The sequence below is a fragment of the Saccopteryx leptura genome, chromosome 6 (assembly GCF_036850995.1).
Source record: "Saccopteryx leptura isolate mSacLep1 chromosome 6, mSacLep1_pri_phased_curated, whole genome shotgun sequence".
Lineage (NCBI taxonomy): Eukaryota > Metazoa > Chordata > Mammalia > Chiroptera > Emballonuridae > Saccopteryx > Saccopteryx leptura.
The window spans coordinates 106,027,507-106,040,554 of NC_089508.1; the positions used below are offsets into that span (position 1 = coordinate 106,027,507).

Below are 13,048 nucleotides of genomic sequence, written 5' to 3' on the forward strand. Positions count from 1 at the left end.
ATTCACGCATGCACCCCAATGAGGATCCACCTGGCAAGCACCCTAGGGGGTGATGCTCTGCCCATCTGGGGCCCTTGCTCTGTTGCAACCAGAGCCATTTTTTAGCACTTGAGGTGGAGGCCATGGAACCATCCTCAGCACCCAGGGCCAACTTCCTCTAATCGAGCCTTGTGGGAGGGGTGGAGAAGCAGTTTGGCCTGTGTGCCCTGACCGGGAATCAAACCTGAGATATCTACATGCCGGGCCGACGCTCTACCACGGAACCAACAGGCTAGGTCTTGGAATTTCTTTTTTATTGCTTCTTGTAAGTACTTCAGCACGCATAAAGTAAAATGTTTAATTTTTTTTTCTTTTTAGTTAAAACTAATTTTATTCTTCCAAATAGTTAACCAAATGTCCCAGTTTTATTTAATAATCTATCTTGGTCTCTAGAGATTTAAAATGCTACTATTCACATAGAGTAAACTCATATATTTTTTTCATTTCTTTTCTTTTTATGTACATTTACATATAATAAAATGCATCAATCTTAAGTATACAATAGCTAATTTCTGACACATATATACATCTCATCCATTCTATTGCTTTTTTACTTAGATTTAGCAATTCACCCAATGTATGTGAGTTATATAGTTCTCATTTTTAAGACTAAGTTGTACCATTTAATTTTTTACTTAGTGTATATAATGTGAGGTTTCTAAATTTGATTTTTTTCCCCTTTTAGTGATTATGAATAAAATATGATCTATTTGCTTATTAGTATTGGTCTCTGGTGTTCTTTTTATATGTGTTGTTTTTTCTAGTAGGAACTATTTTAGAATACTCTTTGGATCTATTTTTGTGAGCCAGAACCACACTATTAGGAAATTATAGTAGCCCCACCCACAACCTTTTTTCTCACCTAGTTAATCTTCTTTACCAGGAAAAAAAAGTAGTAGTACCTATGCCACCTAGTAGTTCCAGAAATTTCAAAAATAGTATTTAATCCAATAACTATAAAGAAAATAACTAAAAATTGGCCTGAGATAAAAAGAGAGTTATTTTCAACCAACTTTGAAATAACATTTCTGCAATGTTATAAGTTTATACGGCTACTCATTTCTCCCTTTTTCTTCTTTCTAACAAATAATTTCACTGTTCTAATTACCTTAATTTTAATGACTCCATCTTGTTGTTCACAGTGTTGCTTTAGAAAAAGCTTTAGTCTATCGCGAGAAAATAGGTGTTTTCTCCGACTAAAGAGGGAAAGTAAGAAAGAGCAAAGTGTTAGTATTAAACAATTCAATCTGAACCCCATAATCTCTATAAATCCACAGCCTTAATTTCAATCCTAATAAGAGAACATTTCATTTTCTAATAGTATTTATGTAAGCGTAACAAGAAATTTTATACAGATGTATTTAGGTAGAATGTTATAAGATATACTTGACTGGATCTATTATAAAAGTCCAGTATAAATAGTATATACTGGTATGCATTTATTGCTTAGGAACAACTTGGAAATCAAATAAACCTCAAGGAAAATATACTACAGAGAATAAACCATATCTTATAAAATTAGATGATCATTTCTATAAGTTATCACCATTAAAATGCTTTAAAAAATTAAAATCTGTAGGTTACCAGTTATCATATAACAGTAAGTAAATCAACATACAAACAGATATTGTGAACATAGTTGAACATGAGTTTTGTCAAATTCTAAAGTATTTTGTATTTAAACTTCACATGGTAACCAACAAATTCATGGGATTAAAATGAAAGAGAATTAGAATTCTTAAGATTCTAAGAATATACTATTTTTGATGCTCCCTTGCTCCCAAATTAAAAAAGAGTAACCACAACAGTAATAAACAACACACAAGTATTTCTGTCAAGTTTTTAGAAGGTAAATGTTTTAATTAAGTCAATGTGTTTCTTAGAAAAAGCTACATTAAAAGTTTCTATGAATAAATAAACTATAAAAAAGTTTTTTAAGTAGAGGCTCTCCCAAAAAAATCATCACGTTTCTTTGAACACATGAGTATATATGGGGCAACGGGGATGAGAGAATAAGTAAAAACATTTTACATCAAACAAAATGCAAGATTAGCTTCTACATGGCAAGTTGATAGTTGGTTGATAATTTCAACTTACTTTCAGATGACTAAGAGCCTAACCTCAACAGCGAACAATAGGGATTTCCCCAAAATATATCTATGTACAGTGCTGGTTCTTTCAAATATTAAATACTCATTACCTCTCTCTTTTGATTAGGTCTCAAAAGGAATTTTTAAAGATTCTCAATTTTGGCCCTGGCCAGTGGGCTCAGTGGATAAAGCATCAGCCTGGCGTGTGGATGTCCTGGGTTCAATCCCCAGTCAGGGCACACAGGAGAAGCGACCATCTGCTCCTCTTCCCCTCCCTTTCCTCCTTCTCTCCCTCTTCCCCTTCTGCAGCCAGTGGCTTGATTGGTTCAAGCATCTGCCCCAGACACGGGTTGTCTGGTGGATCCTGATTGGGTCACATGTGAGAGTCTATCTCTTCTCCTCTCCCTTAAAAAAAAAAAACACTCAATTTTTATTATTTAACTTGCTTAAATAATGAGAAGAGACTGGTCAGATGTTTGTGTCTAATGAATAAACTATTACAAATGTGACTGACATATCTGTAAACACCATCACATTTCTCAGCTTTGAAAATTTAGTTCTCTTATGAGAAGTACTTCATATATAGGATCCTCCATAATTTCTTAAAAATTTCTTTTTTTAAGTTTTATTTATTGATTTTAGAGAGAGAAGAAGGGAGAGAGGGAGAAAGAGAGAGAGAAAGAGACAGAAACATTGATGTGTTCCTGTATGTGCCCTGACCAGGGATTGAACTGGCAACCTCTGTGCTTTAGGACAAAACTCTAACCAAATGAACTATCTGGCCAGGGTGATCCTTCATAATTTCTTAGATGTAAAGACTGTTTGGGACTAGTTACTAATCTAAAGAAAGGGTTCATGGTGTCAATTAAGATTTACTTTATCAGACTATGAGCATATAAATGTACATTTATTTATTTAAAAATTAAAAAAAATTCCCCATTGATTCAGAGAGAGAAAGGGAAAGAGAGACAGAAGCATCCACTCATGTAGCACTTAGTTATTCCATTTAGTTGTGCACTCACTGATTGCTTCTCCTATGACCTCAGTGCTTTACTGAATGACCTGGCCAGGGCCAATGTACATTTATTTTAAAAAAGGAACCAACGACTTGCAACATTCATCAAATCTTCTTAACCTAACATAATTATACTATTTTAAAACCAACATAGAGAAGATACTGAATTTTACCTGATTTGTGTGGCTTTAACAATAGCACACTCACACAATTCTTTTTTAGTGGGTTGCACCTTGTACTTGAACAATAAGGGATCAATTGCATCTCTCTTCTTCCTAAAAAAGAGCAAAGAAAAGATACAAATCAGTTCATAATTCTTTTGGAAATGTGAGATTTTAAATGAAAGTCTAGTTTCTTAGAACACATGATAACAGAATCTAATGTATTTTTATTTTAACTAAGATTTGATGTTACTGATATCCATCACCATTCTATTAGCCAAAATAGTACAAAGGACTATTTTATGTTTGTTAGGTACTCTAATTACTCATCTGATATATTTTCCTTGGGTGAAGAGAATAACTAGAGATGAATAAGCACAGAATTACTAGGTTAGGTTAAATCTGTAAACAAACAAAAGCTCTTATATTATTGCTTTTAAACTTTCTTCTTCATAGCTTTATAATCCAAGAGCAAATGTGGAGATAATGTACTTTACCCTGTTTTAAGAATTGGCAAAGAAGTTACACATTTAAAACCCCCATTCCCACCAACTTCTTATTTTTTCTTCCCTTTGAAAGTGCATTCATTCATTCATTCATTCATTCTGTTATAAATTTCAACATGCTACAATATAGATGCATCTTAAAATATTATACTAAGTGGAATAAGCCAGACACAAAAAATCAAATATTATATAATTCCACTTACATTAAATATGTAGAATAGGTAAATTCATAGAGACAGAAACCAGATTAGAGGTTACTAGGGGGCAGGGGGAAAAGAAAATGAGGGATTATTACTAAATGGGTATAGAGTTTCTGCTTACGGTGATGAAAAAGTTTTGAAAATAGTGGTGATAGTTGTACAATACTGTGAATGTTATTAATACCACTATATTACACACTTAAAATGGTTAAAATAGCAAGTGATTATGTTATACTTGTTCTCTCTCTCTCTCTCTCTCTTTGCCTCTGCCTCACCCTTTCTCCTACAAAGTGCTGGTGGTCTCTCTGGGTACCTAAGCTTAATTCCAAATATGCTGCTTTAGTTTATCTTGTAAATATTATGAACTACTGATACTAGGCAAATTTTCTAACTCTGACCTTCTATTTCTCCTCAGCAATGTAAGAATATGACCATCTACCTTCAAAGAATGGGTCTGAGGAATAAGTAAGACAGCATGTGTGGGTGCTGCTACACAGTTTAACTCATGGAAAATGCCCAGTAAAGAACTGTTTCCTTCCCTTCCCTTCAACCCACCTACTAAAACATAATAAAATTCAGATATGTCTTGTTGGCAGGTAACAACCTAGAAGTAAATCATTTAAGTTAGGGTATTAATAGAAATAACTCAACAAAGTAAAGTTCCAAAGATGACTGTTTCACCCTTCCTGGTATCTCAGGATACAACAGTAGCAATCTATAAACAATGAGGCATTTTATGATGCTGATGTATAGTTAAAATTCAGATTCTTTCAGAATCATAAAAGGTTAAAAAATATCTATGGATAAAGTAATAGAGCAGCTTACTCACTTTTCTGGCCAAATTTAATTAAACTTTGTGATGAGCTTGTTATAATGGGACTTACCAAAAGAAGTACTCCTCTAAATGCTACATATAAAACATATTTCTTTTTTCATTTTTCTTCTTCTGTTTTTTTTTGTTTTTTGTTTTTTAAATTGAGAGTCAGGGAGGCAGAGAGACAGACTACCACATGTGCCCTGACTGGGATCCACCCAGCAACCCCTGTCTGGGACTGATGTTCTGACCATCTGGGGCTGCTGCTCTGTTGCTCCGCTACTGAGCCATTTTAGTGCCTATGGCGAGGCCATAACGCCATCCTCAGAGCCCGGGGTCAACTTGCTTGAACCATTCAAACCATGAGCAGATAGATGGTTGCTTCTCCTGTGTGCCCTGACCAGAAATTGAACCTGGGACCTCTACACGCTAGGCCAACGCTCTACCACTGAGCCAACTGGCCAGAACCATAAAACATATTTCAATTTACCATATTTAAATATCAATTTAAAAATACCTTTCACATACAAAATCTATATTTAACCTTTTAAAACTAATCTAATATATATGTGTATATATATATATATATATATATATATATATATATATATATATAAAACTCTAAGGTTTACAATCTGCTCTAGTCCAAAAAACCACATAAACTACTCTCAGAGTTACTAAAGGACATACATTAATTACCACAATACATACTAATTTTGCATGCCAAATTATAAGTGACCTATTAATTTCTTTTTTGCTTAATAGTAACAACTCAAGAAAAAAAATGAGATGTATCAAAAGACTTATTATACCGGACCATATTATGTTTCACCCAAAAATCATTTTTTCTGTCTGGCAATATGCTAGATGATCTCCTGCAAAGCCAATTAACCTCAGGTTCTTGCTAAGTAAAAATAACAATACTCTCCTAGCACTGACAATCATGCAAATAGAGCACTTAGCACAGTGCCAGGATATAGTAAATGTTCAAATGCCTGCCACCATAGATATAAGAGTTCCAGTCAGACAAAATGAGAACTTGAATTACAGCATTCTGAGGGACAGAACTTAATAGTTACTAGTATTTCAGGAGCAAAGGAGTTAAAGGAAGAATTTAAGAATAGCCTCAGGTTTCTTATTTGAGTATGGTACTATTCACTGAAAATAGGGAAGAAAATAAAAGATACAGCAGTTGGAGAAAGTTTTTTTCTTTTGGAGAGAGAGAGAGAGAAAGAGACAGAGAGAGAGAGAGGAGAAACATCAGCTCATAGTTGTGGTACTTCAGTTGTTCATTGATTGCTTTCTCTTATGTGCCTTGACTGGGGGGCTCTAGACGAGCCAGTGACCTCTTGCTCAGGTCAGTGACCTTGGGCTCAAGCCAGCGACCATGGGATCATACTGATTAACCTATATTCAAGCCAGACGAGCCCACACTCAAGTCAGTGACCTCAGGGTTTTGAACCTGGGACCTCAGCATCCTAGGTCAAAGCTCTAGCCACCGTACCATCACTGGTCAGGCGAGAAAGCATTTCTAAGTCTGAGATTCCAAAAAGGTAGAGAGGGAACAAAATGGAACAGTGAAGAATATGTTATTGTGGAAAAGAAAGGAGGGAGCCAAGATAAAACATGTAAACAGATTCTTAATCAGTTGAGGACTGAGATGAGATTTAAATTTACCTGCAGGGAGGGAGTGCTAATCTATACTTCCTATGAAGCAATAAAATGTCCCCTAATATTTGTGAGCATGTATAGATGTATGTGTGATTTTTCTCCAAGAGCACTCAGCTGACTCAGGCTGTCATCTGACTGAATGTCAGAAAGTTACATAATTTCTTTACCATATGTACCATAAAGTACAGAATGAATTTTTCCCAAGTAAACAAGTGGAATGTATAAATGAATGAGATGATCTGCAATGACTCTTGGGCTGCTAACTGGAGTTAACTAGGTAACTAGGTAAGTTTCAGTTTTACAAATGCCAACATGTGTTGTGGAACTAAATAAATTGTTTAGCTGAATATATACCACAGTATGTAGTATGCCCCAGTATGACTGGAAAGGAAGAAAGGAGGGATCAAAGAAAAAATATTCCAATGGAATATCATTAGTCAATCTGATACTCATTTTAAAAATTAATAATCACTTACCCATTTTGAAAAGAACTGTTTTGTGTTTCTGAATCATCACTATCACTGATAATAATAGTTTCTTCATCTATACTGCTGACATGTCCATTAGCAAAACCATTTTGATGGGATGGAGGAAGGACTTCCAAAATCCTACACTGTAATCTGAAAGAAAATGATACATTTAAAAATGTAAATCACTTGATATTTCATAATCAAACATTTCAAAACAATTTAATTATTGGGAAATGAAAAGCTATTTTGTTTTATAAAACTATGGCTGACTGATGTAACCAATTTTATAAAAAAGAAAATCTGTAACATTCAATTTAAAACAAAGATGGGCTATAATTTAAAATAACACAAAACTAATTTAAAGGCCACAATTTATCAAGATTCCTGGCAATTATATTCTTAACTAAAGTTACTATTTAGAAAATCAAATTCTGGCAGAATATCTCATTTTACAGGTTAGGACATACAGTTTTTCAAAGCCTCCAATATTTTAGTTATGAAATTTTCCTGACCATAACCTTTTCATGCTCACTGTAACTTTTGTTGTGATTTCTAATCTCTGGAAAGTTTCCTATTACCCCAATATTGGCTTCCTTCACCTCTGCCTACTCTATTTAGGTTTTATGTGTTGCGGCTTCAGACTCATTCACCACAATTGAAATATTCCTCAATCCCATTTTACTGTGCCAATTTTAAACTGAAATAATTAAAATGTGCTATATCCACACAATGCAATATTATTCAGCAAAAAAAAAAAAGGACACAAAGTACAGATAGCATGCAGTATGGATAAATCTTGAGAGCATTATGGTAAGTGAAAGAACCCAGGCGTAAACGCCACATAGTATATGATTCCATTTACATGAAAAACCAGAGCAGGCAAATACACAGACAGAAAGTAGATGAGTGGTTTCCAGGAACTTGGAGGACTGGGGGGAGAGGTAAGAGATGAGAGCAAAGGGCAGTGCTTGCTAATGGGCATGAGCTTTCTCTTTGGGATATAGAAAACGTTCTAAAATTGGTTTTTAACGATGGTTGTATGTAACTCTATGATTATATTAAAAACCACTTTTTAATTATTCATTTTGAGGGGGGGGGAGCAGGAAGCATCAACTCTCATTATGTGCCTTGACGGGGCAAACCCAGGGTTTTGAACCAGTGACCTCAGTGTTCCAGATCGACGCTTTATCCACTGCACCACCTCAGGTCAGCCAACTGTACATTTTCAATGGGTCAATTTTATGGTATGTGGAATATATCTCCAGTTGTTAAATGCAGTCACAAGTAAAAGCAGGATGTAATAGGGAGGAAGGGAAGGGAGCAAGAGAATGTGTGCATTACTGGAATTATAGCTATGGCACATTTGTAACTCTTAGGCAATCCAGGTGCAGGTTTTATTAACTAAGAATATCTGAAGCACATATATACTACCAATGGATAAATCCCTATTCTCTAGAGAAAATGTAGCTCAAGAATAGAAAATTTGCTGTCATTCATTTGGACATTCCATGCTATAAACAAGCTTTGATATATCGTGGACCTTCATAAGACAGCCTGTCCATTCACCAGCCACATTCTCTTGGGAATTTCATTCTTCCCATACCTCCCACCTTCTCCCACAGAGCTACCAACAGAGCTGTCATATTCCCACGAGACCCTGGCCAGAGTTAGTTGATCCTGGGTCGGCACCTTTTGCTGAGTCAGTACATCTTTTCTAAGATTTTAAAATCTGGAATCTAGGAAGTAAAAATCAGTTCCTCTCCCAACATAGAATCTATAAAACATAAAATTCTGGTACTACTGGCAGCATGTTTCCTGCCACATGGAGTGGGCCTTGTGCAGAGAGAGAAGATAAAGCTGCAAGGAAAAGGGAGGTGAGATGGCACAGGTGCCTCTACTCGGTCTTATTCCTGTTCTGCCTCAGGCTTAGGTGCACTTTGCCATCTCGGGTTTGGCTGGCTAATCTTTCCTTTGATTCAATAAATTGATAATTTACCGTTTTGCATGTTTTTTGTTTTCCCAAATGAATTTTTGTTACAGCCAAAATATCAGAATCATACAATTCCAGAAAAACAAACAACATAATTAGAGTTGGTTCATTTTGGGAAACTGGTGGGTTTTAATAAGATAATAGCACTTATCTTCATTAGTGTACATTTTAGATATGCTTATATTCTTCTTTAGGAGGATACCTTTGGTATTCCCTACAAAATTTAACATTGTTGCCAGACACTGAGAAAATCAGAACCATGGGTTTCCTGCTAGAAACTCTCCACTATACCCAAAAAGAAGAAAGATTATGTGAATGAATTCAAAGCACACAAAATATCTTCTTCCTTCACTCATTTCCCCTCACTCTGAAACTTACACAGGTTAAATTAAAAGTATCATATATGGCTCCTTTACAATTTGCTCTTAAAAAAGAATTCAGAAAAAAGAGAGCACTCAAATTACTAACATCAAGATTGAAAATGTGGCCTTTATTAGTGAATTTACAGATATAAAAAATGATTATAAGAAAATACTATAGACAATTAATTATATGCTGATAAATTGGAAAACTAGGTGAAATGGACAAATTCTTAGAAACATACAAACTATCAAAATTGACTCATGAAGAAACAGTAATCTAAAGAGATCTGTAACTAGCAAGTAGATCAAATCAGTAATATAAAACCTCCCAACAACAAAAAAAGCCCAGGACCATATGGTTTCACTGGTGAAATCTACCAAGTATTTAAAGAATCAATACCAATTCTTCTTAAAATCTTCCAAAATATAGAAAAGAACTCTTCTTAATTCATTCTGTAAGACCAGAATTACCCTGATTCACGAATCAGACATGTAAAGAACTCTTATAAATCAACCAAAAACAAACAATCCAATTCAAAAATGGGCAAGGCCCTGGCCAGTTGGCTCAGTGGATAGAGTGTGGGCCTGGTATATGGACTTTGTGGGTTCAATCCCCAGTCAGGGCACACAAGAGAAGTGACCATCTGCTTCTCGCCACCTCCCTCTCCCTATTCTCTCTCTTCCCCTCCCATAGCCAGTAACCGAATGGTTGGTGCTGAGAATAGCTCGGTTTATTTGAACATCAGCCCCAAATGGAGTTGCCAGGTAGATCCTGGTCAGGGCACATGCGGGATTCTGTCTATCTCCCCTCTTCTTACATTAAAAAAACAAAACAGCCCTGGCCAGTTGGCTCAGTGGTAGAGCATCGGCCTGGTGTGCAGGAGTCCCAGGTTCGATTCCCAGCCAGGGCACACAGGAGAAGCACCCATCTGCTTCTCCACCCCTCCCCCTCTCCTTCCTTTCTGTCTCTCTCTTCCCCTCCCGCAGCCAAGGCTCCATTGGAGCAAAGTTGGCCCGGTCGCTGAGGATGGCTCCATGGCCTCTGCCTCAGGCGCTAAAATGGCTCTAGTTGCAACAGAGCAATGCCCCAGATGAGCAGAGCGTCGCCCCCTGGTGGGCGTGCCGGGTGGATCCTGGTCAGGCGCATGCGGGAGTCTGTCTGACTGCCTCCCCATTTCCAACTTCAGAAAAATACAAAAAAAATTTTTTTTTAACAAAACAAAACAAAAACAAAAAACCAAAACAACAAACAAACAAAACCTGGGGAGAAACCTGAACCGACATTTCTCCTAAAAAGATACAAACAATGCCTGGCCTGTGGTGGTGCAGTGGATAGAGTATTGACCTGGAATGCTGAGGTTACTGGTTCGGAACTCTGGGTTTGCCCAGTCAAGGCACATATGACAAGCAAGCAATGAACAACTAAAGTGAAGCAACTATGAGTTGATACTTCTCACTCTCCCTTCCTCTCTCTGTAAAGTCGATGAATAAAATCTTAAAAAAAAAAAATAATAAGATGCAGGCGCTGGCTGGTTGGCTCAGTGGTAGGGTATCAACCTGGCATGTGGAAGTCCTGGGTTCAATTCCTGGTCAGGGTTCATAGGAGAGGTGACCATCTACTTCTCCCCCTCCTCCTTTTTTCTCTCTCTCTCTTCCCCTCCTGAAGCCATGACTCAACTGATTCGAGCACAATGGCCTGGAGCTGAGGATGGCTTAACAAGCCTCCACCTCAGGTGGTAAAAATAGCTCAATTGTCAGCATGGTCCCAGATGGGCAGAACATCGGCCCCAAATGGAGGTTGCTGGGTGGATCCCAGTAGGGGCACATGGGGGAGTCTGTCTCTGTATTTCCCCTACTCTCAAAAAAAAAAATACAAATGACAATAAATACATGAAAAGATGTTCAGGGTTTTTAGTCATAGGGGAATGCAAAATCAAAACTGCAATGAGATACCACTTCACACCCGCTAATGTGGCTATTATTTTTTAAAAAAAGAAAAATGAGCCCTGGCCGGTTGGCTCAGGTAGAGCGTTGGCCTGGCGTGCAGGAGTCCCAGGTTTGATTCCCGGCCAGGGCACACAGGAGAAGCGCCTATCTGCTTCTCCACCCCTCCCCCTCTCCTTCCTCTCTGTCTCTCTCTTCCCCTCCCGCAGCCAAGACTCCATTGGAGCAAAGTAGACCCGGGCGCTGAGGATGGCTCTATGGCCTCTGCCTCAGGCGCTAGAATGGCTCTGGTTGCAATAGAACGATGCCCCAGATGGGCAGAGCATCATCCCCTGGTGGGCACGCTGGGTGGATCCCGGTCAGGGTGGATCCTGGTTGGGCGCATGCGGGAGTCTGTCTGACTGCCTCCCCATTTCCAACTTTAGAAAAATAAAAATAAAAATAAATTTTAAAAAATAAAAAAAAATAAAAATGATGAATGTTGGCACGGAAGTAGAGAAACTGTAAGAAGCCTCGTGTGCTGCTCATTGGGATGTAAAATGGTGCAATACTATGGAAAACAATATGGCGGTCCCTAAAAAGATTATACATAGAATTATCATGATCTGGTTTCTATACCTAAAAGAACTAAAAACAGGAACTCAACAGATACTTGTATATCAATGTTCATAACAACATTATTCACAATAGCTAAGGGTGAACAACTCAAGTGTCTATCAACAGATATATAGATAAACAAAATGCAGTATACACACATACCATGGAATATTATTCAGCAATAAACGGCTAACAGATATTACAACATGGATGAACCCTGAAAACATGCTCAGTGAAACAAGCCAACACACAAGAACAAATATAGTATGAATCCACTTACCTGAAATATCTATACTAGGCAAATTCATAGAGACAGAAAGTAGAATAAAGGTTACCACATGCTGAATGAAGGAGAAGTGGGGTGTTATTGCTTAATGGGTACAGAGTTTCTGTTTGGGATGATGAAAAAGTTCTAGAAATAGTAGTGATGTTCATACAACACTGTGAACGTACTTAATGTCACTGAATTGTACACTGAAAAATAGTTACAATGGTAAATTTTACGTTGTTTATTTTCCCACAATTTAGAAAAACAAAAACATTTTTTGTTCTAAAATGAAGTTTAAGAAAGCTCAGTTAACAAGCCTATATTGATAGCAAACGGAAATGGTGTCAAAAGAACTGAAGGTTGACTTTCAGTACAAGCTGGCAGAACTAAACCAGTGTTTCTAAAGAGGAACAACTACAGGAAATCATACCAAAACTTATTAGGTAATTATGTAGTCTAATGATAAAAAGGTTCTGTAATTTAGTGACAAGAACTGCACAAAAATATGCAAGGAATCAAATGGACCTACTTTTGAAGTACCTGGGTATCACACTTAGGGTTTATATTGCTCAGGGTTCCAGGAGGTGAAGAAGAAAGCTTTTCTTCTTCTTTTTTTAAACTTAAGTGAGAAGTACGGGAGATAGACTCCTGCATGCACCCCAAATGGGACCCATGGGGAGACCCCATCGGGGGCTGATGCGCCGCCCCATCTGGGGCTGATGTTGCAACTGAACTATTTCTGGTGCCTGAGGAGGAGGCTCCATGGAGCCACTCCCAGTACCCTAGACAAACATGCTGGAAACAATTAAGTAACTGCTGTGGGAGGGGAAGAGAGAGAGAGAGAAAGAGAGAGAGAGAGAGAAAGAAAGAAAGAAGGGAGAGGGGGAGGGCAGAGATGCATATGGTTGCTTCCCCTGGGAA

The 13,048-nt window shown here is 37.3% G+C and overlaps 1 protein-coding gene across 3 annotated transcripts in view; it reads right to left on the reverse strand.

The window, feature by feature from the left end:
• BAZ1A (bromodomain adjacent to zinc finger domain 1A) overlaps positions 1 to 13,048 on the reverse strand; it is a 113,315-nt gene that overhangs the window by 68,234 nt on the left and 32,033 nt on the right. For all 3 annotated transcript variants that reach the window (XM_066342000.1, XM_066341999.1, XM_066341998.1), the window contains 3 exons: positions 6,973 to 7,116; positions 3,318 to 3,419; positions 1,148 to 1,235 (listed from right to left, as the gene is read on the reverse strand). In XM_066342000.1, the coding sequence (XP_066198097.1) occupies positions 1,148 to 1,235; positions 3,318 to 3,419; positions 6,973 to 7,116 (334 nt within the window). The remainder of the gene's footprint in view (positions 1 to 1,147; positions 1,236 to 3,317; positions 3,420 to 6,972; positions 7,117 to 13,048) is intronic.